General features: G+C 56.6%; 1 protein-coding gene across 1 annotated transcript in view; it reads left to right on the forward strand.

Moving 5' to 3' along the window:
* SRRT (serrate, RNA effector molecule) overlaps nucleotides 1-22,460 on the forward strand; it is a gene marked incomplete at its 3' end in the record, with an annotated part of 29,942 nt that extends 7,482 nt beyond the window's left edge. Inside the window, 17 exon segments of the mRNA XM_053969572.1 lie at nucleotides 609-797; nucleotides 5,735-5,904; nucleotides 8,791-8,960; nucleotides 9,226-9,342; nucleotides 9,726-9,819; nucleotides 11,399-11,439; nucleotides 11,441-11,506; nucleotides 11,508-11,576; nucleotides 11,578-11,607; nucleotides 14,248-14,309; nucleotides 15,984-16,062; nucleotides 17,060-17,206; nucleotides 17,209-17,304; nucleotides 19,486-19,683; nucleotides 20,417-20,440; nucleotides 20,795-20,924; nucleotides 22,423-22,460. Of these exon segments, the coding sequence (XP_053825547.1) occupies nucleotides 609-797; nucleotides 5,735-5,904; nucleotides 8,791-8,960; nucleotides 9,226-9,342; nucleotides 9,726-9,819; nucleotides 11,399-11,439; nucleotides 11,441-11,506; nucleotides 11,508-11,576; nucleotides 11,578-11,607; nucleotides 14,248-14,309; nucleotides 15,984-16,062; nucleotides 17,060-17,206; nucleotides 17,209-17,304; nucleotides 19,486-19,683; nucleotides 20,417-20,440; nucleotides 20,795-20,924; nucleotides 22,423-22,460 (1,720 nt within the window).
* Nucleotides 22,461-22,596: the final 136 nt, after the last annotated feature.

Consider the following 22,596-nt stretch of genomic DNA (forward strand, 5'->3'; position numbering starts at 1 on the left):
CCGGATATCGATCCCAAACTCCTTGATATCAGTTCCAAACCCCCTGATATCGACCCCAAACCCCCCGATGTCGACCCCAAACCCCCGATATCGACCCCAAATCCCCGATATCGACCCCAAACCCCCGATAGCGCCCCCAACCCCCCGATATCGACCCCAAACCCCCGATATCGACCCCAAATCCCCGATAGCGCCCCCAACCCCCCGATATCGACCCCAAACCTCCCGATATCGCCCCCAAACCCCCGATATCGACCCCAAACCCCCGATATCGACCCCAAACCCCCGATATCGACCCCAAATCCCCGATATCGCCCCGATATCCCCCGATATTGCCCCCAAATCCCCGATATCCCCCGATATCACCCCGATATGCCCCGATATCGCCCCCAAAGCCCCGATATCGCCCCGATATCGCCCCGATATGCCCCGATATCGCCCCCAAACCCCCGATATCGCCCCGATATGCCCCGATATCGCCCCCAAAGCCCCGATATCACCCCGATATCCCCCGATAGTGCCCCCAAATCCCCGATATCGCCCCGATATCCCCCGATATCCCCCGATATGCCCCGATATCGCCCCCAAAGCCCCGATACCGCCCGCAGGCTGGGCACCATCGCCGAGGTGGACCTGGGCATGGCGCCGCCGGTGATGAAGAGCTTCAAGGAGTTCCTGCTGTCGCTGGACGACGCCGTGGACGAGACGGAGGCGGTGAAGCGCTACAACGACTACAAGCTGGACTTCCGGCGGCAGCAGCTGCAGGAGTTCTTCCTGGCCCACAAGGACGAGGAGTGGTACGTGCGCCCCCACACGGGGGGGTGAAAAAAGGGGGCTTTGGTGAAAAAATGGGGTTTTTTTTAAAAAAAAATGGGGGTGTTCGTAAGAAAATGGGGGTTTTGGTAAAGAAATGGGTTTTTTCCGAAAAAAAAATGGGGGTGTTGGTGAAAAAAATGGGGGTGTTGGTGAAAAAAATGTGTGTTTTTCAAAAAAAAAATGGGGGTATTGGTGAAAAAATGGGTTTTTTTCAAAAAAAAAATGGGGGTTTTGGTCAAGAAACAGGTTTTTTTCAAAAAAAAAATGGGGGTTTTGGTCAAGAAACGGGTTTTTTTTTCCAAAAAAAAATGGGGGTGTTGGTAAAAAAATTGGGGGTTTTGGTTAAAAAACAGGTTTTTTTCCAAAAAAAAATGGGGGTGTTGGTAAAAAAAATGGGGGTTTTGGTGAAAAAAATGGGGGTGTTGGTAAAAAAAATGGGGGTTTTGGTAAGGAAATGGGTTTTTTCCAAAAAAAATGGGGGTGTTGGTAAAAAAAATTGGGGGTTTTGGTTAAAAAACAGGTTTTTTTCCAAAAAAAAATGGGGGTGTTGGTAAAAAAAATGGGGGTTTTTCAGAAAAAAAATGGGGGTGTTGGTAAAAAAATGGGGGTTTTGGTAAGGAAATGGGTTTTTTCCAAAAAAAAATGGGGGTTTTGGTGAAAAAATGAGGGTTTTGGTCAAGAAACGTTTTTTTTTCCAAAAAAAAATGGAGGTTTTGGTGAAAAAAATGTGTGTTTTTCAAAAAAAAATGGGGGTGTTGGTAAAAAAAATGGGGGTATTGGTGAAAAAAATGGGGGTTTTGGTGAAGAAACGGGGTTTTTTCAAAAAAAAAAATGGGGGTGTTGGTAAAAAAAAAGGGGGTTTTGGTGAAAAAATGGGGGTTTTTCCAAAAAAAATGGGGGTTTTTCTGAAAAAAAACGGGGGTGTTGGTAAAAAACAATGGGGATTTTGGTGAAAAAATGGGGGTTTTTCAGAAAAAAAATGGGGGTGTTGGTAAAAAAATGGGGGTTTTGGTAAGGAAATGGGTTTTTTCCAAAAAAAAATGGGGGTTTTGGTGAAAAAATGAGGGTTTTGGTCAAGAAACGTTTTTTTTTTCCAAAAAAAAATGGAGGTTTTGGTGAAAAAAATGTGTGTTTTTCAAAAAAAAATGGGGGTGTTGGTAAAAAAAATGGGGGTATTGGTGAAAAAAATGGGGGTTTTGGTGAAGAAACGGGGTTTTTTCAAAAAAAAAAATGGGGGTGTTGATAAAAAAATGGGGGTTTTGGTAAGGAAATGTTTTTTTTTTCCAAAAAAAAATCGGGGTGTTGGTAAAAATATGGGGGTTTTGGTAAGGAAATGTTTTTTTTTTAAAAAAAAATGGGGGTGTGGTTAAAAAATGGGGGTATTGGTGAAAAAAATGGGGATGGTACTAAAAAAAAAAAAGGTGTTGCCAAAAAATGGGGATATTGGCAGTAAAACAGCGTCCCCAAAAATGGCCTGTGCCCAGAGGTGTATTCCCAAAAAAAAGGGTGTAGTGCCAGAAAAAGGTTATTTTCACAAAAAAATGGTATTTTCCCAGAAAAACTGCATCCCAAAAATGGGGTGGTAAACCCAGGAAAATTGGTTTGCCCCCAAAAAGATGCTGCGGTCCTAAAAATAATTAGAATCCCCAAAAAAAAATTGATGTTAAGGGGAAAGTGGTGGTGTAGGAACGAGTTTGTGCCTCGAAAGAAAAGGAGTTGGGGGCTGAGGAAGGTTGGGATCCAAAAATAAAAATTTGGGGGTTCAGAGAAAAAGTGGAAATCCAGAAAAAATACTGCATTGCCCCCAAAAAGCACGGGCTGGAAAAAAAATCTGCGTGCAAAAAAAAAATTGAGATAAAAAATGAAATTTTGGTACGTCTAATGGAAAATTTTCCAGCTTTAAGGGGGATTGTTTGTCTTGTGAATCATTTTTTATGCAGAAAAAATGTTAATTTAAAGCACGGTTGTGTTTTAGAAACGGTGCTGTTCCAAAAAAGTGCACCCAAAACCAAACCTGAAACCACAAAAAATCGCATCCTGGAAAAGCTCTGTGCATCCCCCTGAAAAATGGGGCAAAAACCCCCAAAAAAATCCCTGCTTGAAAAAAGAAAAAAAATCAAAAATGGATTTCTGGATTTCCAAAGGAATCTTTGCACCCCCAAATCCTTCTGCTCCTCCCCCCCCCAAAAATAAACCCCAATCCTGCACCCGGAAAAAACCACCCCGGACCCCAAAAATCCTCCCCAAACCACTCGAGGGGAGAGGGGTGGATTTTGGGGTGGATTTTTGGGGTCTCTGCAGGTTTAACGCTTCCCTTCTTTATTTGGGGTGGATTTGGGGTGGATTTTTGGGGTCTCTGCAGGTTTAACACTTCCCTTCTTTATTTGGGGTGGATTTTGGGGTGGATTTTTGGGGTCTCTGCAGGTTTAACATCTGCCTTCTCTCCCAGCGCCCTCGGGGCTGGGTCTGGGGTGGATTTTGGGGTGGATTTTTTGGGATCTCTGCAGGTTTAACGCTTCCCAGCGCCCTCGGGGCTGGGTTTGGGGTGGATTTTGGGGTGGAATTTTGGGGTCTCTGCAGGTTTAACATTTCCCAGCGCCCTCGGGGCTGGGTTTGGGGTGGATTTTGGGGTGCATTTTGGGGTCTCTGCAGGTTTAACGCTTCCCTTCTCTCCCAGCACCCTCGGGGCTGGGTCTGGGGTGGATTTTGGGGTGGATTTTTGGGGTCTCTGCAGGTTTAACGCTTCCCTTCTCTCCCAGCACCCTCGGGGCTGGGTCTGGGGTGGATTTTGGGGTGGATTTTTGGGGTCTCTGCAGGTTTAACATCTGCCTTCTCTCCCAGCGCCTTCGGGGCTGGATTTGGGGTGGATTTTGGGGTGGATTTTTGGGATCTCTGGAGGTTTAACACTTCCCTTCTTTATTTGGGGTGGATTTTGGGGTGGAATTTTGGGGTCTCTGCAGGTTTAACGCTTCCCTTCATTATTTGGGGTGGATTTTGGGGTGGATTTTTTGGGATCTCTGCAGGTTTAACACTTCCCAGCGCCCTCGGGGCTGGGTCTGGGGTGGATTTTGGGGTGGAATTTTGGGGTCTCTGCAGGTTTAACATTTCCCAGCGCCCTCGGGGCTGGGTCTGGGGTGGATTTTGGGGTGGATTTTTGGGGTCTCTGCAGGTTTAACACTTCCCTTCTTCATTTGGGGTGGATTTTGGGGTGGATTTTTGGGGTCTCTGCAGGTTTAACATCTGCCTTCTCTCCCAGCGCCCTCAGGGCTGGGTTTGGGGTGGATTTTGGGGTGGATTTTTGGGATCTCTGCAGGTTTAACACTTCCCTTCTTCATTTGGGGTGGATTTTGGGGTGGATTTTTTGGGATCTCTGCAGGTTTAATGCTTCCCAGCGCCCTCGGGGCTGGGTTTGGGGTGGATTTTGGGGTGGATTTTGGGGTCTCTGCAGGTTTAACACTTCCCAGCGCCCTCGGGGCTGGGTCTGGGGTGGATTTTGGGGTGGATTTTTGGGGTCTCTGCAGGTTTAACGCTTCCCAGCGCCCTCGGGGCTGGGTTTGGGGTGGATTTTGGGGTGGAATTTTGGGGTCTCTGCAGGTTTAACGCTTCCCTTCTCTCCCAGCGCCCTCGGGAGCCGCGGAGCCGCCGGGCGGGGCAGGCAGAGAGGGCGGGGGCCGCGCACAATGCGGCGAGGTCACAGTGCAGGACGCAGCCAGGGACCTTTGTTGTTTTATTTTTGGGGGGGTTTGTGCCAAAAAGCGGCCGATTTCGGGGCCGGGGTTTTAAAAACGCCGCAGTTGTCGGGGCCCGGCGGACGGCGACGCTCGCGGCGAGTGTAGGTATGAGCCCACACCCCCCAACCCCCGACACCACCTGGAACACCTGGAGCGCCCTCAGAGAGCCCAGAAACAGCTCAGCACCAGCCCAAAACATCCCAGAGACGCCCCAAAACCATCCCGAAACCCCGGGAAACAAAATACGGCTCGAGACGCTTTTAGAACTGCCAAAAATGCTCCTGAAAGCGCCCCCAGACCGCGCCAAAAATGAGGCAAAGCCCTCCAAAATCGCTCGGGAAAGACCCCCAGAGCACACTCAAAGCGGTGTGAAACCACCCCAAAATGTACCTGGAAGCACCCACAAACCCGCAGTTAACACGTGTCTAAAAACACCCCCAGAAATGCAAACAACGCTCCTAAAAGCATCCCCGAAAACGACTCAAAACACCCCAAAAGGGCTCTCAGAAGAGCCTCAAAACCAACCCAGAACGTGCCAAAAATCCCCTCGAGCCCCAGGCAGCCACACAAAAATCCCACCTGAAACGTTCCCGAGAGCCAAAAACCTTCCCAAAGATTCCAGAAAACATCTCTGAAAACCTTTTCTGAAATAACCGCTGAAACCAACGTAGGACACCCCTAAAATGCACCAACCCCCCCCCAAAAAACCCTGAGAACGCCAGAAATCCCCCAAAACCCAGACCCCCTCTGCGGGGGGCTCGGATCCCCCCCGGTTTAGGGGACACTGGGGGGTTCTGTCTGTAAGAAATGGGGATTCCCCCACCCCAATTATACCAGACTTGGGGTTCCCCCATAAATTTGGGGTCTCCCCCTCCCCATTTTACCGATTTTGGCCTCGCCATTCCCCACTTGTGTCAGACCGAGGCTTCCCAGATATTCCAGTTAGGAGCTCCCCGCTCCCAATTACAGAAGATTTGGGGCTCTCTTCCCCCTCCCCAAATTCTCCAGACCCAAATTCAGGACCCCCACCCTTCCCCTCTCCCACCACTCGTGGCCTCCCCGTTTCCCAGACGCTCCAAACTCCCCGTCCCCAAAAACCCCCGATCTGGGGCTCCCCTCCAGCACCGTGGGGTTGGGAGCAGCCCCCTGAGCCCCGTTTTCTCCTGTTTTTCCCCCGAATTCCCCAGGTTCCGCTCCAAGTACCACCCGGACGAGGCCGGGAAGCGGCAGCAGGAGGCCCAGGCCGCCCTCAGGAACCGCCTCAGCGTCTTCCTGTACCTGTGGGAGCACGGCTGGTTCGACAACCTGCTCCTGGACATCGACCGCGCCCCGCAGATCATCAAAACCCTCGACGCAGGTACCCCGAAATCGCCCCCGTGCCCCAAAAAACCCCTTCGGACCCCGCAGAGACGCCCGGCGGCGGCGGCGGGCTGAAAATGCCACCCCCGACAGCACAAATCAATCCTGACGCAGAAACACAAACAGCCCCAAAGTCCCTTCCTGTCGCACCAAAACCATCCCAGAAACCCCTCCCTGCCGCTCCTGAAAAATCGTAAAATTTCCTTAAAGTCGTTGTTTAAAATCTCCCTGATTCCCCAGAAACGTTCCAGATCTGCGCGTCGGGGTTTCGGAGCAATTTTGGGGTGTTTCTGCCCCGTTTCTGAGTTTCCTGAAATTTTGGGGTGTTTTTAATTGATTCCCCTGAGTTTTGAACTTACTTTTGGGCGGTTTTAGTACATTTCGGAGAGTTCTTGGAAACAGGAACCCTGAGGGGAGGAAAATAGGGGAAAGCGTGAGGGGAGAAATTGGTGAGAAAGTGTGAGGGGAGAAAAAGGGAATGTGAGGAGAGGAAAAAGGCGAGGAGCTGTGAGGGGAGATAAAGGAAAAGTGAGGGGAGAAAAAAGAAAGTGTGAGGGGAGAAAAAGGTGAGGAACCGTGAGGGGAGGAAAAAGGTGGGAAAGTGTGACGGGAGAAATTGGTGAGAAAATGTGAGGGGAGAAAAAGGGAATGTGAGGAGAGGAAAAAGGCGAGGAGCTGTGAGGGGAGATAAAGGAAAAGCGAGGGGAGAAAAAAGAAAGTGTGAGGGGAGAAAAAGGCGAGGAACCGTGAGGGGAGGAAAAAGGCGGGAAAGCGTGAGGGGAGAAATTGGTGAGAAAGTGTGAGGGGAGAAAAAGGAATGTGAGGAGAGGAAAAAGGTGGGAATGTGTGAGGGGAGGAAAAGGCAAAGAACTGTGAGGGGAAGAAAAAGGAAAAAGGGAGGAAAATGTGAGGAGAGGAAAAAGGCAGGAAACTGTGAGGGGAGAAGAAGATGGGGAATTGTGAGGGGAGAAAAAGGCGGGAAAGTGTGAGGGGAGGAAAAGGAAATGTGAGGGGAGAAAAAGATGGGGAATTGTGAGGGCAGAAAAAGGCGAGGAACTGTGAGGGGAGAAAAAGGAAACGTGAGGGGAGAAAAAGGCGAGGAACTGTGAGGGGAGGAAAAGAGGGGAAATGTGAGGGGAGGAAACAGGTGGGGAATTGTGAGAGGAGGAAGAAGGCAGGAAAAGCGTGAGGGAAGAAAAAGGCGGGAAAGTGTGAGGGGAGAAAAAAGGAGGAAAGTGTGAGGGGAGGAAAAAGGAAACGTGAGGGGAGAAAAAGGCGAGAAAGTGTGAGGGGAAGAAAAAGGAAAATGTGAGGAGAGGAAAAAGGCGAGGAACTGTGAAGGGAGAAAAAGGAAATGTGAGGGGAGAAAAAGATGGGGAATTGTGAGGGGAGAAAAAGGCGGGAAGGTGTGAGGGGAGGAAAAGGCGAGGAACTGTGAGGGGAGGAAAACGGTGGGAAAGTGTGAGGGGAGAAATTGGTAAGAAAATGTGAGGGAAGAAAAAGAAAATGTGAGGAAAGGAAAAAGGTGGGAACTGTGAGGGGAGAAAAAGGGAGGAAAGTGTGACGGGAAGAAAAAGAGAGGAAAATTTGAGGAGAGGAAAAAGGTGAGGAACTGTGAGAGGAGAAAAAGGAAACATGAGGGGAGAAAAAGATGGGGGATTGTGAGGGGAGAAAAAGGCGGGAAAATGTGAGGGGAGGAAAAGGCGAGGAACTGTGAGGGGAGAAATTGGTGAGAAAGTGTGAGGGGAGAAAAGGGAATGTGAGGGAAGAAAAAGGAAGTGTGAGGAGAGGAAAAAGGTGGGAATGTGTGAGGGGAGAAAAAGGAAACACGAGGGGAGAAAAAGAAAGTGTGAGAGGAGAAAAAGGGAGGGAAGTGTGAGGGGAGAAAAAGGGAGGAAAGTGTGAGGGGAGAAAAAGGCGAGGAACTGTGAGGGGAGAAAAAGGCGGGAAAGCGTGAGGGGAGAAATTGGTGAGAGAGTGTGAGGGGAGAAAAAGGAAATGTGAGGAGAGGAAAAAGGTGGGAATGTGTGAGGAGAGAAAAAGGAAACATGAGGGGAGAAAAAGGCGAGGAACTGTGAGGGGAGGAAAAAGGCGGGAAAGTGTGAGGGGAGGAAAAGAGGGGAAATGAGAGGGAACAGGTGGGGAAATGTGAGGAGAGGAAAAAGGTGGGGAATTGTGAGGGGAGAAAAAGGGAGGAAAATGTGAAGGGAGAAAAAGGTGAAGAACTGTGAGGAGAGGAAAATGCAGGAAAGCGTGAGGAGAGGAAAAAGGTGGGGAATTGTGAGGGGAAAAAAGGTGGGAAAGTGTGAGGGGAAAAAAGGTAGGAAAGTGTGAGGGGGAAAAAAAAGCAGGAAAGTGAGGGGAGAAAAAGGCGGGAAAGTGTGAGGGGAGGAAAAGAGAGAAAAGTGTGAGGGGGGAAAAAGAGGAAAGTGTGAGGGGAGAAAAAGAGAGGAAAGTGTGGGGGAAGAAAAAGACAGAAAGTGTGAGGAGAGGAAAAAGGCAGGAACTGTGAGGGGGAAAAAAGGCCAGAAAGTGTGAGGGAATGGCGTGGAGGGAAGTCATGAGGGGACACCTATTTCGAAGCTTTTCCGACTCAATTTCCAATATTCTTATTCCCATTTCAGGTATTTTTAACCCACTTCGAAGTGGTTGTTAGCTGGTTTTGCGTCCTCTTAAACCAATTTTTGAGGTTTTTTCATCCAGTTTTGTTTTTCTCATTTTTAATGCTTTTCCTCATTTCTAGCAATGATTGACATGAAGAGAAAGAGGGTTCTTCTCCTCAATTTCTAATCCTCTTGTCAGGAATCTTATTTTTAGCTGCTTTTAACCCATTTTCGGGTGTTCCTAACCCCGTTTTTTCCCTCTGCTTCTCTGCGTTTCCCAGCGGTGATTAAGATGGAGGGGGGCACCGAGCACGACCTGCGGATCCTGGAGCAGGAGGAGGAGGAGGAGCGGACGGAAAAGGCCGAAGGCCCCAAAAAGGAGGAGCCGCGGCCGCCGGAGCCCCCCGGGAAAGGCCCCACGGAGCGCCCCGATGGCGACGACAGCACCAAGGTCGGGGGTCCCTGTGGGGAATTTGGGGTTCCCCGGGGAGTTCTGGCGTCCGCCCGAGTCCCTTGGGTCCTTGGGGTTCCCTGGGGGATTTTTTAAGGTTGCTTTGAGTCTCAGGGGTTCTTTAGGGTCGCCTTACACCACACTCTCTTAAGGCTCTCTGGGGTCATTTTGGGGTCCCTTTTGCCCCCTGCGGTGTTTTTCGGGGTCTGTTTCGGGGTCTCTTGTTCCTTTGGGGGTCCCCTTTGACTCCCCCCTCTCCCCACAGGCCGAAGGGGCGGAGCCAGGGGCGGAGCCTGCGGCAGGGGCGGGGCCAGAGGAGGAGGAGGAGGGGCCGGACAAGGGGCCCAAGGCCGAGGAAGGCGACAAGGAGGGCGGGGCCAAGGTAAGTGGACACGCCCCCGACTGACCACACCCCACAAAGCCCCACCCCCACCATTACCAAAGTGATGCCGAAGCCCCACCTCTTCTGTTAGCCACGCCCTTTTCTAACAAACAACACCCTTTTCTAACAAGCCACGCCCCTTTCTAATAAGCCACGCCCCTTTTGTTAAGCCACACCTCCCCAAGAGCCCCTCCCCATGGAAAGCACTGCCTCCCTACACAAGCCACACCCCTTTAGGCCCCCACATAGGCTCCTCCCACCCTCATTAAATCCCTTTAAGCCCCTCCCCTTTCTCCCAAACCCCACCCCTTTCTCCTTTCCCGCCAAGCCCCGCCTCTTTGCCCCAAGCCCCGCCCCCTGACGCCCCCGTGCGCCCCCTGCAGGCGCGGCCGCGCCAGCGCAGCCGGGACAGCGAGGACGGGGACAGCGACAGCGGGGACAGCGAGGGGGGGGCACGGAGAGCCCCCGGCAAGGACGGTGAGGGGCTGGGGGGACACGGGGGGCATTGGGGACATTCAGGGGTCTTTGGGGACCCTGGGCGGGGTTTGGGGTCCCTGGGCAGGGTTTGGGGTCTCTGGGCTGGGTTTGGGGTCCCTGTGTTGAGGTTTGGGGTCCCTGTGTTGGGGTTTGGGGTCTCTGTGTTGGGGTTTGGGGTCTCTGGGCAGGGTTTGGGGTCTCTGGGCAGGGTTTGGGGTCTCTGGGTGGGGTTTGGGGTCTCTGTGTTGGGGTTTGGGGTCCCTGTGTTGGGTTTGGGGTCCCTGTGTTGGGGTTTGGGGTCTCTGGGCTGGGTTTGGGGTCTCTTGGTTGGGTTTGGGGTCCCTGTGTTGGGGTTTGGGGTTCCTGTGTTGGGTCCCTGTGTTGGGTTTGGGGTCTCTGTGTTGGGTTTGGGGTCCCTATGTTGGGTTTGGGGTCCCTGTGTTGGGGTTTGGGTCCCTGTGTTGGGGTTTGGGGTCTCTGGGCTGGGGTTGGGGTCCCTATGTTGGGTTTGGGGTCTCTGGTTTAGGGGTTTGGGGTCCCTGTGTTGGGGTTTGGGGTCTCTTGGTTGGGGTTTGGGGTCTCTGGGCGGGGTTTGGGGTCTCTGGTTTGGGGTCTCTGTGTTGGGTTTGGGGTCCCTGTGTTGGGGTTTGGGGTCTCTGTGTTGGTTTTGGGGTCTCTGTGTTGGGTCCCTGTGTTGGGGTTTGGGGTCCCTGTGTTGGGGTTTGGGGTCTCTTGGTTGGGTTTGGGGTCTCAGGGCTGGGTTTGGGGTCTCTGGGCACGGTTTGGGGTCTCTGTGTTGGGGTTTGGGGTCTCTGGTTTGGGTCCCTGTGTTGGGTTTGGGGTCCCTGTGTTGGGTTTGGGGTCCCTGTGTTGGGGTTTGGGGTCTCTGGTTTGGGGTCCCTGTGTTGGAGTTTGGGGTCCCTGTGTTGGGTTTGGGGTCTCTGGTTTGGGGTCCCTGTGTTGGGGTTTGGGGTCCCTGTGTTGGGGTTTGGGGTCCCTGTGTTGGGTCTCTGTGTTGGGGTTTGGGGTCCCTGTGTTGGGGTTTGGGGTCCCTGTGTTGGGGTTTGGGGTCCCTGTGTTGGGTTTGGGGTCTCAGGGCTGGGTTTGGGGTCTCTTGGTTGGGTTTGGGGTCTCTGTGTTGGGGTTTGGGGTCCCTGTGTTGGGGTTTGGGGTCCCTGTGTTGGGTTTGGGGTCCCTGTGTTGGGTTTGGGGTCCCTGTGTTGGGGTTTGGGGTCCCTGTGTTAGGTTTGGGGTCCCTGTGTTGGGTTTGGGGTCCCTGTGTTGGGTTTGGGGTCTCTGGTTTGGGTCCCTGTGTTGGGTTTGGGGTCCCTGTGTTGGGTTTGGGGTCCCTGTGTTTGGGGTCCCTGTGTTGGGGTTTGGGGTCCCTGTGTTGGGTTTGGGGTCCCTGTGTTTGGGGTCCCTGTGTTGGGGTTTGGGGTCCCTGTGTTGGGTTTGGGGTCCCTGTGTTGGGTCCCTGTGTTGGGTTTGGGGTCTCCGGGGGGCTCTGGTGTCCCGGGGGTTTGGGGCCCCCCGCAGCGTTTCGGGGGGTGTCCCCTGACCCCGCTCCCTGCCCCCCCAGAGGAGCCCAAGGAGGAGAAGGCCGCGGGCGGGGACGGCGCCGGGGACCCCTCCCCCCGCGGGCGCCCCCTCCCCCAAGGGCAAGGAGGGGGCTCCGGGGGGGGCCCCGGGGGGGCGGCCCCGAGGCGCGGCCGCGGCCGCTGCACAAAACCTGCTCGCTGTTCATGAGGAACATCGCGCCCCAACATCGCCCAGGCCGAGATCGTGGCGGTGAGCCGCGCCCCGAAACGCGCCGGGACCCCCAAAATGCCCTGGGAACCCCCAGATAGACCCAGAAACCGCCCTGGGAACCCCCCAAATACACCCAGAAACGCCCTGGGAACCCCCAGATAGACCCGGAAACGCCCTGGGAACCCAAAAATACACCCAGAAATGCCCTGGGAACCCAAAAATACACCCAGAAACGCGCCGGGACCCCCAAAATGCCCTGGGAACCCCCAGATAGACCCAGAAACGCCCTGGGAACCCCAAAATACACCCAGAAACGCCCTGGGAACCCCAAAATACACCCAGAAATGCCCCTGGGAACCCAAAAATACACTGGGACCCCCCGAAATACACACAGAAACGCGCCGGGACCCCCCCAAAAATGCCCTGGGAACCCCCAGATAGACCCGGGAAACGCCCTGGGAACCCAAAAATACACCCAGAAACTCCCTGGGAACCCCCAGATAGACCCAGAAACGCACTGGGAACCCAAAAATACACCCAGAAACGCACTGGGAACCCCCAAAATGCCCTGGGAACCCAAAAATACACCCAGAAACGCATGGGAACCCCTGAAATACACCCAGAAACGCACTGGGAACCCCCAGATAGACCCAGAAATGCCCTGGGAACCCAAAAATACACTGGGACCCCCCGAAATACACACAGAAACGCGCCGGGACCCCCCCCAAAAATGCCCTGGGAACCCCCAAATACACCCAGAAACGCCCTGGAAACCCAGAAAATACACTGGGACCCCCCGAAATACACCCAGAAACGCTCCGGGACCCCCAAAATGCCCTGGGACCCCCAGATAGACCCAGAAACGCCCTGGGAACCCAAAAATACACCCAGAAATGCCCTGGGAACCCCCAAAATACACCCAGAAACGCGCCGGGACCCCCCAGAAACGCACTGGGAACCCCCGAAATACACCCAGAAACGCCCTGGGAACCCAAAAATACACTGGGACCCCCCGAAATACACCCAGAAACGCGCCGGGAACCCCAAAAATGCCCTGGGAACCCCCAGATAGACCCAGAAATGCCCTGGGAACCCAAAAATACACCCAGAAACGCACTGGGAACCCAAAAATACACCCAGAAACGCACCGGGACCCCCCAAATACACCCAGAAACGCACCGGGACCCCTGAAATACACCCAGAAACGCACCGGGACCCCCCAAAATGCCCTGGGACTCCCGAAAAAACCACCGTGGGACCCCCCAAAAAGCACCCCAGAAATGCCCTGGGACCCCCAAAAAATCACCCAAAAATATCCTGGGACCCCAAAAAACACCCTGGGACCGAGATGGGGGTGGTGAGGGGGGGGTCTCAGGGAGGGGGGGGGCTGAGACACTGAACCCCCCAAATCCCCCTGAGAGCCCCCAAATCCCCCTGAGCCCCCCAAATCCCGCTGTGCCCCCCCAAATCCCCCTGAGCCCCCCCCAAATCCCGCTGTGCCCCCCAAATCCCCCTGAGCCCCCCCCAAATCCCCCTGAGCCCCCCAAATCCCGCTGTGCCCCCCAAATCCCCCTGAGCCCCCCAAATCCCGCTGAGCCCCCCAAATCCCGCTGTGCCCCCCAAATCCCCCTGAGCCCCCCCAAATCCCCCTGAGCCCCCCAAATCCCCCTGAGCCCCCCAAATCCCGCTGAGCCCCCCAAATCCCCCTGAGCCCCCCCAAATCCACCTGAGCCCCCCAAATCCCGCTGTGCCCCCCAAATCCCCCTGAGCCCCCCAAATCCCGCTGTGCCCCCCAAATCCCGCTGTGCCCCCCAAATCCCCCTGAGACCCCAAATCCCGCTGTGCCCCCCAAATCCCGCTGAGCCCCCCAAATCCCGCTGTGCCCCCCAAATCCCCCCTGAGCCCCCCCAAATCCCGCTGAGCCCCCCCAAATCCCGCTGAGCCCCCCAAATCCCGCTGTGCCCCCCAAATCCCCCTGAGCCCCCCAAATCCCGCTGAGCCCCCCCAAATCCCGCTGTGCCCCCCAAATCCCCCTGAGCCCCCCAAATCCCCCTGAGCCCCCCAAATCCCCCTGAGCCCCCCCAAATCCCGCTGTGCCCCCCAAATCCCGCTGTGCCCCCCCAAATCCCGCTGTGCCCCCCAAATCCCGCTGTGCCCCCCAAATCCCCCTGAGCCCCCCCAAATCCCGCTGTGCCCCCCAAATCCCGCTGTGCCCCCCAAATCCCGCTGTGCCCCCCCAAATCCCGCTGTGCCCCCCAAATCCCGCTGTGCCCCCCAAATCCCCCTGAGCCCCCCAAATCCCGCTGTGCCCCCCAAATCCCCCTGAGCCCCCCAAATCCCGCGGTGCCCCCCCAAATCCCCCTGAGCCCCCCAAATCCCGCTGTGCCCCCCAAATCCCCCTGAGCCCCCGAAATCCCGCTGTGCCCCCCAAATCCCGCTGAGCCCCCCAAATCCCCCTGAGCCCCCCCAAATCCCGCTGTGCCCCCCAAATCCCCCTGAGCCCCCCAAATCCCGCTGTGCCCCCCAAATCCCCCTGAGCCCCCCAAATCCCGCTGTGCCCCCCAAATCCCCCTGAGCCCCCCAAATCCCGCTGAGCCCCCCAAATCCCGCTGTGCCCCCCCAAATCCCCCTGAGCCCCCCAAATCCCGCTGTGCCCCCCAAATCCCGCTGTGCCCCCAGCTGTGCAAGCGCTACCCCGGGTTCATGCGCGTGGCGCTGTCGGAGCCGCAGCCCGAGAGGAGGTGAGGGGGGTTTGGGGCAAATTCGGGGGGTTTGGGGCAAATTCGGGGGGGTTTGGGGTTTTTGGGGGGTTTGGGGCAAATTCGGGGGGTTTGGGGCAAATTCAGGGGGGTTTGGGGCAAATTCAGGGGGGTTTGGGGCAAATTATGGGGGTTTGGGGTAAATTCGGGGGATTTGGGGCAAATTCAGGGGGTTTGGGGCAAATTCGGGGGGGTTTGGGGAAAATTCGGGGGATTTGGGGCGAATTCGGGGGGGTTTGGGGCAAATTCGGGGGGGTTGGGGCAAATTCGGGGGGGTTTGGGGCAAATTCGGGGGGATTTGGGGCAAATTCGGGGGAGTTTGGGGCAAATTCAGGGGGGTTTGGGGCAAATTTGGGGGGTTTGGGGTTTTTGGGGGGTTTGGAGCAAATTCGGGGGCGTTTTGGGGCAAATTTGGGGGATTTGGGGCAAATTCGGGGGGTTTGGGGTGAATTCGGGGGTTTGGGGCAAATTCAGGGGGTTTTGGGGCAAATTCGGGGGGGTTTGGGGCAAATTCGGGGGATTTGGGCAAATTCGGGGGGGTTTGGGGCAAATTCGGGGGGGGTTGGGGTTTTTGGGGGGTTTGGGGCAAATTCGGGGGGGTTTGGGGTGAATTCAGGGGGGTTTGGGGCAAATTTGGGGGGTTTGGGGCAAATTCGGGGGTTTGGGGCAAATTCAGGGGGGTTTGGGTAAATTCAGGGGGGTTTGGGGTTTTTGGGGGGTTTGGGGCAAATTTGGGGGGTTTGGGGCAAATTCGGGGGAGTTTTGGGGTTTTGGGGGGGTGGTTGGGGCAAATTTGGGGGGTTTGGGGCAAATTCAGGGGGGTTTGGGGCAAATTCGGGGGGGTTTGGGGTGAATTCAGGGGGGTTTGGGGCAAATTCGGGGGTTTTGGGGCAAATTCGGGGGGTTGGGGCAAATTCAGGGGGGGTTGGGGCAAATTCAGGGGGTTTTGGGGTTTTTGGGGGGTTTGGGGCAAATTCGGGGGGGTTGGGGCAAATTCAGGGGGGTTTGGGGCAAATTCGCGGGGTTTGGGGCAAATTCGGGGGGGTTTGGGGCAAATTCAGGGGGTTTGGGGCAAATTCGGGGGATTTGGGGCAAAATTCAGGGGGTTTGGGGCAAATTCGGGGTTTTGGGGCAAATTCGGGGGGTTTGGGGCAAATTCGGGGGTTTTGGGGCAAATTCGGGGGGTTTGGGGCAAATTCGGGGGGTTTGTGGCAAATTCAGGGGGTTTGGGGCAAATTTGGGGGATTTGGGGCAAATTCAGGGGGTTTGGGGCAAATTCGGTGGGGTTTGGGGTTTTGGGGGGTTTGGGGCAAATTCGGGGGTGGTTGGGGCAAATTTGGGGGGGTTTGGGGCAAATTCGGGGGATTTGGGGCAAATTCGGGGGGGTTTGGGGCAAATTTGGGGGGTTTGGGGCAAATTCAGGGGGGATTTGGGGCAAATTCAGGGGGTTTGGGGTTTTTGGGGGGTTTTAGGGGATCACCCAGGGGATGTTCTGGAGGGGCTGGGTGGGTTTTGGGTGGAATTTTGGGGTTTTTGGGGCTCACAGAGGAGTTTTTTCTCTCTCAGGTTTTTCAGGAGGCACCAAGTGGGTTTTGGGTGGGATTTTGGGTTGAATTTTGGGTTTTTTGGGGCTCACAGAGCGTTTTTTCCCTTCAGGTTCTTCAGGAGGGGCTGGGTGACCTTCGACCGCAGCGTGAACATCAAGGAGATCTGCTGGAGCCTGCAGAACATCCGGGTGCGGTTTGGGGCGCTGGGGGCTGAATTTGGGGTGGTTCGATGGATTTGGGGTGGTTCGATGGATTTTGGGGTGATTTCAGTGGATTTTGGGGTGGTTTGGATGGGTTTGGGGGTGGTTTGAATGGATTTTGGGGTGGTTTGGATGGATTTTGGGGTGGTTTGAATGGATTTTGGGGTGGTTCGATGGATTTTGGGGTGGTTTGAATGGATTTTGGGGTGGTTTGAATGGATTTTGGGGTGGTTTCAATGCATTTTGGTGTTCCTTTGCTCCCCAGCTGTGGGAGTGCGAGCTGAGCCCTGGCGTGACCTGGGCTGGGTTTTGGGCTGGTTTCAATGCATTTTGGGCTGGTTTCACTGGATTTGGGCTGGTTTTGACAGGTTTTGGGCTGGTTTCAATGCATTTTGGGCTGGTTTCAATGCATTTTGGGCTGGTTTCAATGGATTTTGGTGTTCCTTTGCTCCCCAGCTGCGGGAGTGCGAGCTGAGCCCCGGCGTGAACCGGGCTGGGATTTGGGCTGGTTTCAATGCATTTTGGGGTGGTTTTGATGGATTTTGGGCTGGTTTTGACAGGTTTTGGGCTGGTTTCGATGGATTTTGGGCTGGTTTCAATGCGTTTTGGGCTGGTTTCACTGGATTTTGGGGTGAATTTGGCAGATTTTGGGCTGGTTTCAATGCATTTTGGTGTTCCTTTGCTCCCCAGCTGCGGGAGTGCGAGCTGAGCCCCGGCGTGAACCGGGCTGGGATTTGGGCTGGTTTCGATGGTTTTTGGGGTGATTTTGATGAATTTTGGGGTGGTTTCAATGCATTTTGGGGTGATTTTGGTGGATTTTGGGCTGGTTTCAATGCATTTTGGGCTGGTTTTGATGGATTTTGTGCTGGTTTTGACAGGTTTTGGGCTGGTTTCAATGCATTTTGGGCTGGTTTCACTGGATTTTGGGTGATTTTGGCAGATTTTGGGCTGGTTTCACTGGATTTTGGTGTTCCTTGCTCCCCAGCTGCGGGAGTGTGAGCTGAGCCCCGGCGTGAACCGGGACCTGACGCGCCGCGTGCGGAACGTGTCCGGGCTGACGCAGCACCGCCCCATCGTGCGGCACGACATCAAGCTGGCCGCGCGGCTGGTGCAGGCCCTGGACGCCCGCGCCGCCGCCTCTGGAGCCCCCCGGGCGCGGCCGCGGAGCCCCCCGGGGACGGCGGGGACGCGCCCGGCCAGCCCGAGCCCCCGCCCGCCGCCGAGCCCGGGGTGAGCCACGGCGGGCGCCCGCGTCCCCGGGGCGTCCCCGGGGTCACCTGGGTCATTCGGGGTGTCCCCAGGGTCACCAGTGTCCCCAGGGTCTTTTGGGGTGTCCTCAGTGTCACCAGGGTCCTTCGGGGTGTCAGCAGGGTCCTTTGGGGTGTCCCAGTGTCCCCAGTGTCACCAGGGTCCTTTGGGGTGTCCCCGGGGTCACCAGGGTCCTGCGGGACGTCCCCGGGGTCACCTGTGTCCTGCAGGGGGTCCTCAGGGCCTTTTGGGGTGTCCCCAGTGTCCCCGGGGTCCTTCGGGGTGTCCCCGGGGTCACCAGGGTCCTTTGGGGTGTCCTCAGTGTCCCCAGGGTCCTTTGGGGTGTCAGCAGGGTCACCAGGGTCCTTTGGGGTGTCCTCAGGGTCACCAGGGTCCTTCGGGGTGTCCCCAGTGTCCCCAGGGTCCTTTGGGGTGTCCCCAGTGTCACCAGGGTCCTTTGGGGGGTCCCCAGGGTCCCCAGTGTCACCAGGGTCCTTTGGGGGGTCCCCAGGGTCACCAGTGTCCCCCAGGGTCCTTTGGGGTGTCCCCAGTGTCCCCAGGGTCCTTTGGGGCATCCCCGGGGTGTCCCCAGGGTCCCCAGGGTCCTTCAGGGGGTCCCCAGGGTCCTTTGGGGCATCCCCAGGGTGTCCCCAGGGTCACCAGGGTCCTTCGGGGTGTCCTTGGTGTCCCCAGGGTCCTTTGGGGTGTCCCCGATGTCCCCGGTGATGTCCCCAATGTCCCCAGCAATGTCCCCAGTGTCCCCAATGTCCCCAATGGTGTCCCCAATGTCCCCAGTGGTGTCCCTGCTGTCCCCAGGCCCAGAACCCCGTGCTGTGGCACATCCCCGGTGATGTCCCCAATGTCCCCAGTGATGTCCCCAATGTCCCCTGTGCTGTCCCCAGGCCCAGAACCCCGTGCTGTGGCACATCCCCGGTGATGTCCCCAATGTCCCCAGTGATGTCCCCAATGTCCCCAATGGTGTCCCCTGTGGTGTCCCCAGGCCCAGAACCCCGTGCTGTGGCACATCCCCAGTGATGTCCCCAATGTCCCCAGTGATGTCCCCAATGTCCCCAGTGATGTCCCCAATGTCCCCAGTGGTGTCCCTGCTGTCCCCAGGCCCAGAACCCCGTGCTGCGGCACATCCCCGGTGATGTCCCCAATGTCCCCAGTGATGTCCCCTAATGTCCCCAGTGGTGTCCCCAATGTCCCCAATGGTGTCCCCTGTGCTGTCCCCAGGCCCAGAACCCCGTGCTGCGCCACATCCCCAGTGGTGTCCCCAATGTCCCCCTGTGATGTCCCCCAGTGGTGTCCCCAATGTCCCCAATGGTGTCCCCAATGTCCCCTGTGGTGTCCCCAATGTCCCCTGTGCTGTCCCCAGGCCCAGAACCCCGTGCTGCGCCACATCCCCAGTGGTGTCCCCAATGTCCCCTGTGATGTCCCCAATGGTGTCCCTGCTGTCCCCAGGCCCAGAACCCCGTGCTGCGCCACATCCCCAATGGTGTCCCCAATGTCCCCAATGGTGTCCCCACTGTCCCCAATGGTGTCCCCTGTGCTGTCCCCAGGCCCAGAACCCCGTGCTGCGCCACATCCCCAATGGTGTCCCTGATGTCCCCAATGGTGTCCCCAATGTCCCCAATGAATGTCCCCAATCGTGTCCCTGCTGTCCCCAGGCCCAGAACCCCGTGCTGCGGCACATCTCTGGTGATGTCCCCAATGTCCCCTGTGATGTCCCCAATGGTGTCCCTGCTGTCCCCAGGCCCAGAACCCCGTGCTGCGCCACATCCCCAATGATGTCCCCAATGTCCCCAATGGTGTCCCCGATGTCCCCAGGCCCAGAACCCCGTGCTGCGGCACATCTCCGGTGATGTCCCCAATGTCCCCTGTGGTGTCCCCAATGTCCCCAATGATGTCCCCAATGGTGTCCCCTGTGCTGTCCCCAGGCCCAGAACCCCGTGCTGCGGCACATCCCCAATGGTGTCCCTGATGTCCCCAATGGTGTCCCTGATGTCCCCAATGGTGTCCCTGATGTCCCCAGTGGTGTCCCCACTGTCCCCAATGTCCCCTGTGCTGTCCCCAGGCCCAGAACCCCGTGCTGCGCCACATCCCCAATGGTGTCCCCAATGTCCCCAATGATGTCCCCAATGGTGTCCCCAATGTCCCCAGGCCCAGAACCCCGTGCTGCGGCACATCACCGATTACCTGATCGAGGAGGTGAGCGCCGAGGAGGAGGAGCTGCTGGGGCAGGGCCAGGGCCAGGGCCAGGGCCAGGGCCAGGGCCAGGGCGCGGCCCCGGCCGAGGACGCGGCGCGCGAGACCAACCCGGCCGAGGTCACCGTGGAGCGCGACGAGAAACTGCTCAAGGTGCGCCCCAGGGTGTCCCCAGCGTCCCCTGGGTGTCCCCTGGGTGTCCCTGGGTGTTCCCAGAGTGTCCCTGGGTGTCCCCAGCGTCCCCTGGGTGTCCCCAGAGTGTCCCTGGGTGTCCCCAGTGTCCCCATGGCATCCCCAGAGTCTCCCCAGAGTGTCCCTGGGTGTCCCCTGGGTGTCCCTGGGTGTCCCCACGGTGTCCCTGGGTGTCCCCAGCGTCCCCTGGGTGTCCCCAGAGTGTCCCTGGGTGTCCCTGGGTGTCCCCACGGTGTCCCCACGGTGTCCCCATGGTGTCCCTGGGTGTCCTCTGTCCCCCTCCTGACCCTCCCTGATGTCCCCTCAACGTCCCCTGTGCCACCCTCCTGCAGGTCCTGGGACCTTTGCTGTCCCCGTGACCCCTCAGTGTCCCCCAATGTCCCTGACTGTCACCAGTGTCACCAATGTCCCCAGTGTCCCCAATGTCGCCTCAGTGTCCCCCAATGTCCCTGATTGTCACCAGTGTCACCAACGTTGCCGGTGTCCCCTTGATCCCCTCGATGTCCCCTTGATGTCCTCAGTGTCCTCAATGTCCACAGTGTCCCCTCAGTGTCCCCAATGTCCCCTCAGTGTCCCCAATGTCCCCTCAGTGTCCTCAATGTCCCCTCAGTGTCCCCAATGTCCCCAATGTCCCCTCAGTGTCCCCAATGTCCCCTCAGTGTCCCCAATGTCCCCGGTGTCCCCAGTGTCCCAGGTGCTGGACCGCCTCCTGCTCTACCTGCGCATCGTGCACTGTCCCCTCAGTGTCCCCAGTGTCCCCCCAGTGTCCCCAATGTCCCCTCAGTGTCCCCTCAGTGTCCCCAATGTCCCCAATGTCCCCCCAATGTCCCCAGTGTCCCCAATGTCCCCGGTGTCCCCAATGTCCCCGGTGTCCCCAATGTCCCAGGTGCTGGACCGTCTCCTGCTCTACCTGCGCATCGTGCACTGTCCCCTCAGTGTCCCCAGTGTCCCCTCAGTGTCCTCAGTGTCCCCTCAGTGTCCCCAATGTCCCCACTGTCCCCGGTGTCCCCAGTGTCCCCAATGTCCCCGGTGTCCCCGGTGTCCCAGGTGCTGGACCCGCCTCCTGCTCTACCTGCGCATCGTGCACTCGGTCGATTACTACAACACCTCCGAGTACCCCAACGAGGACGAGATGCCCAACAGGTGCGGGATCATCCACGTGCGGGGCCCGCTGCCCCCCAACCGCGTGTCCCACGGCGAAGGTGAGCCCCAAAACCCCCAAAATAACCTTAAAACACCCCAAAAACCACCCCAAAAACCACCCCAAACCCAACCGCGTGTCCCACGGCGAAGGTGAGCCCCAAAATAACCTTAAAACACCCCAAAAAACCACCCCAAAACCCAACCGCATGTCCCACGGCGAAGGTGAGCCCCAAAAAACCCCAAAACAGCCCGAAAACACCCCAAAAAACACCCCAAAAACCACCCCAAACCCAACCGCGTGTCCCACGGCGAAGGTGAGCCCCAAAACCCCCAAAATAACCTTAAAACACCCCAAAAAACCACCCCAAAACCCAACCGCATGTCCCACGGCGAAGGTGAGCCCTAAAACCCCCCAAAATAACCTTAAAACACCCCAAAAACTACCCCAAAAGCCCCCCAAACCCAACCGCCTGTCCCACAGCGAAGGTGAGCCCCAAAAACCCAAAAATAACCTTAAAACACCCCAAAAAACCACCCCAAAACCCAACCGCGTGTCCCACGGCGAAGGTGAGCCCCAAAACCCGAAAACACCCCAAAAAACCACCCCAAAAACCCCCCAAACCCAACCGCGTGTCCCACGGCGAAGGTGAGCCCCAAAACCCGAAAACACCCCAAAAAACACCCCAAAAACCCCCCAAACCCAACCGCGTGTCCCACGGCGAAGGTGAGCCCCAAAACCCGAAAACACCCCAAAAAACCACCCCAAAAACCCCCCAAACCCAACCGCGTGTCCCACGGCGAAGGTGAGCCCCAAAACCCCAAAATAACCTTAAAACACCCCAAAAACCACCCCAAAAACCCCCCAGACCCAACCACCTGTCCCACAGCGAAGGTGAGCCCCAAAAACCCCAAAATAACCTTAAAACACCCCAAAAAACCACCCAAAACCCAACCGCGTGTCCCACGGCGAAGGTGAGCCCCAAAAACCCCAAAATAACCTTAAAACACCCCAAAAACCACCCCAAAAACCACCCAAAGCCAACCGCGTGTCCCACGGCGAAGGTGAGCCCCAAAAACCCCAAAACTCACCCCAAAAACCCCCCCAAAAAAACCCAAACCCAACCGTGTGTCCCACGGCGAAGGTGAGCCCCAAAAACCCCCAAACTCACCCCAAAACCTGTCCCAGTGTCGGAGTGGCAGCGCTGCTTCGAGGCCCCAATCCCAGTGACCCCAAAATCCCATTTTTACCCCATTTTTACCCCATTTTCACCCCACTTTCACCACGTTTTTACCCCATTTTTCAGGGTTTTTTGGGGTTTTTGCCCATTCCCAGTGCCCCCAGTAACCCCTGTCCCCCCGTCCCAGTGTCGGAGTGGCAGCGCGGGTTCGATGCCCCAATCCCAGTGACCCCAGTGACTCCAAAATCCCATTTTTTACCCCATTTTTATCCCATGTTTGGGGGTTTTTGGGGGTTTTGCCCATTCCCAGTAACCCAGTAACCCCAGTGCCCCCAGTGCCCCCCAGTGCCCCCAGTAACCCCAGTGTCCCCCGTGCCAGTGTCGGAGTGGCAGCGCGGGTTCGAGGCCCCAATCCCAGTGACCCCAAATCCCATTTTCACCCCATTTTTACTCCATTTTTACCCCATTTTTACCCCATTTTTACCCCATTTTTACCCCATTTTTACCCCATTTTTACCCCATTTTTATCACTTCTATGGGGATTTTTGGGGTT

Source organism: Vidua macroura, unplaced genomic scaffold, assembly GCF_024509145.1.
Source record: "Vidua macroura isolate BioBank_ID:100142 unplaced genomic scaffold, ASM2450914v1 whyUn_scaffold_247, whole genome shotgun sequence".
Classification (NCBI taxonomy): domain Eukaryota; kingdom Metazoa; phylum Chordata; class Aves; order Passeriformes; family Viduidae; genus Vidua; species Vidua macroura.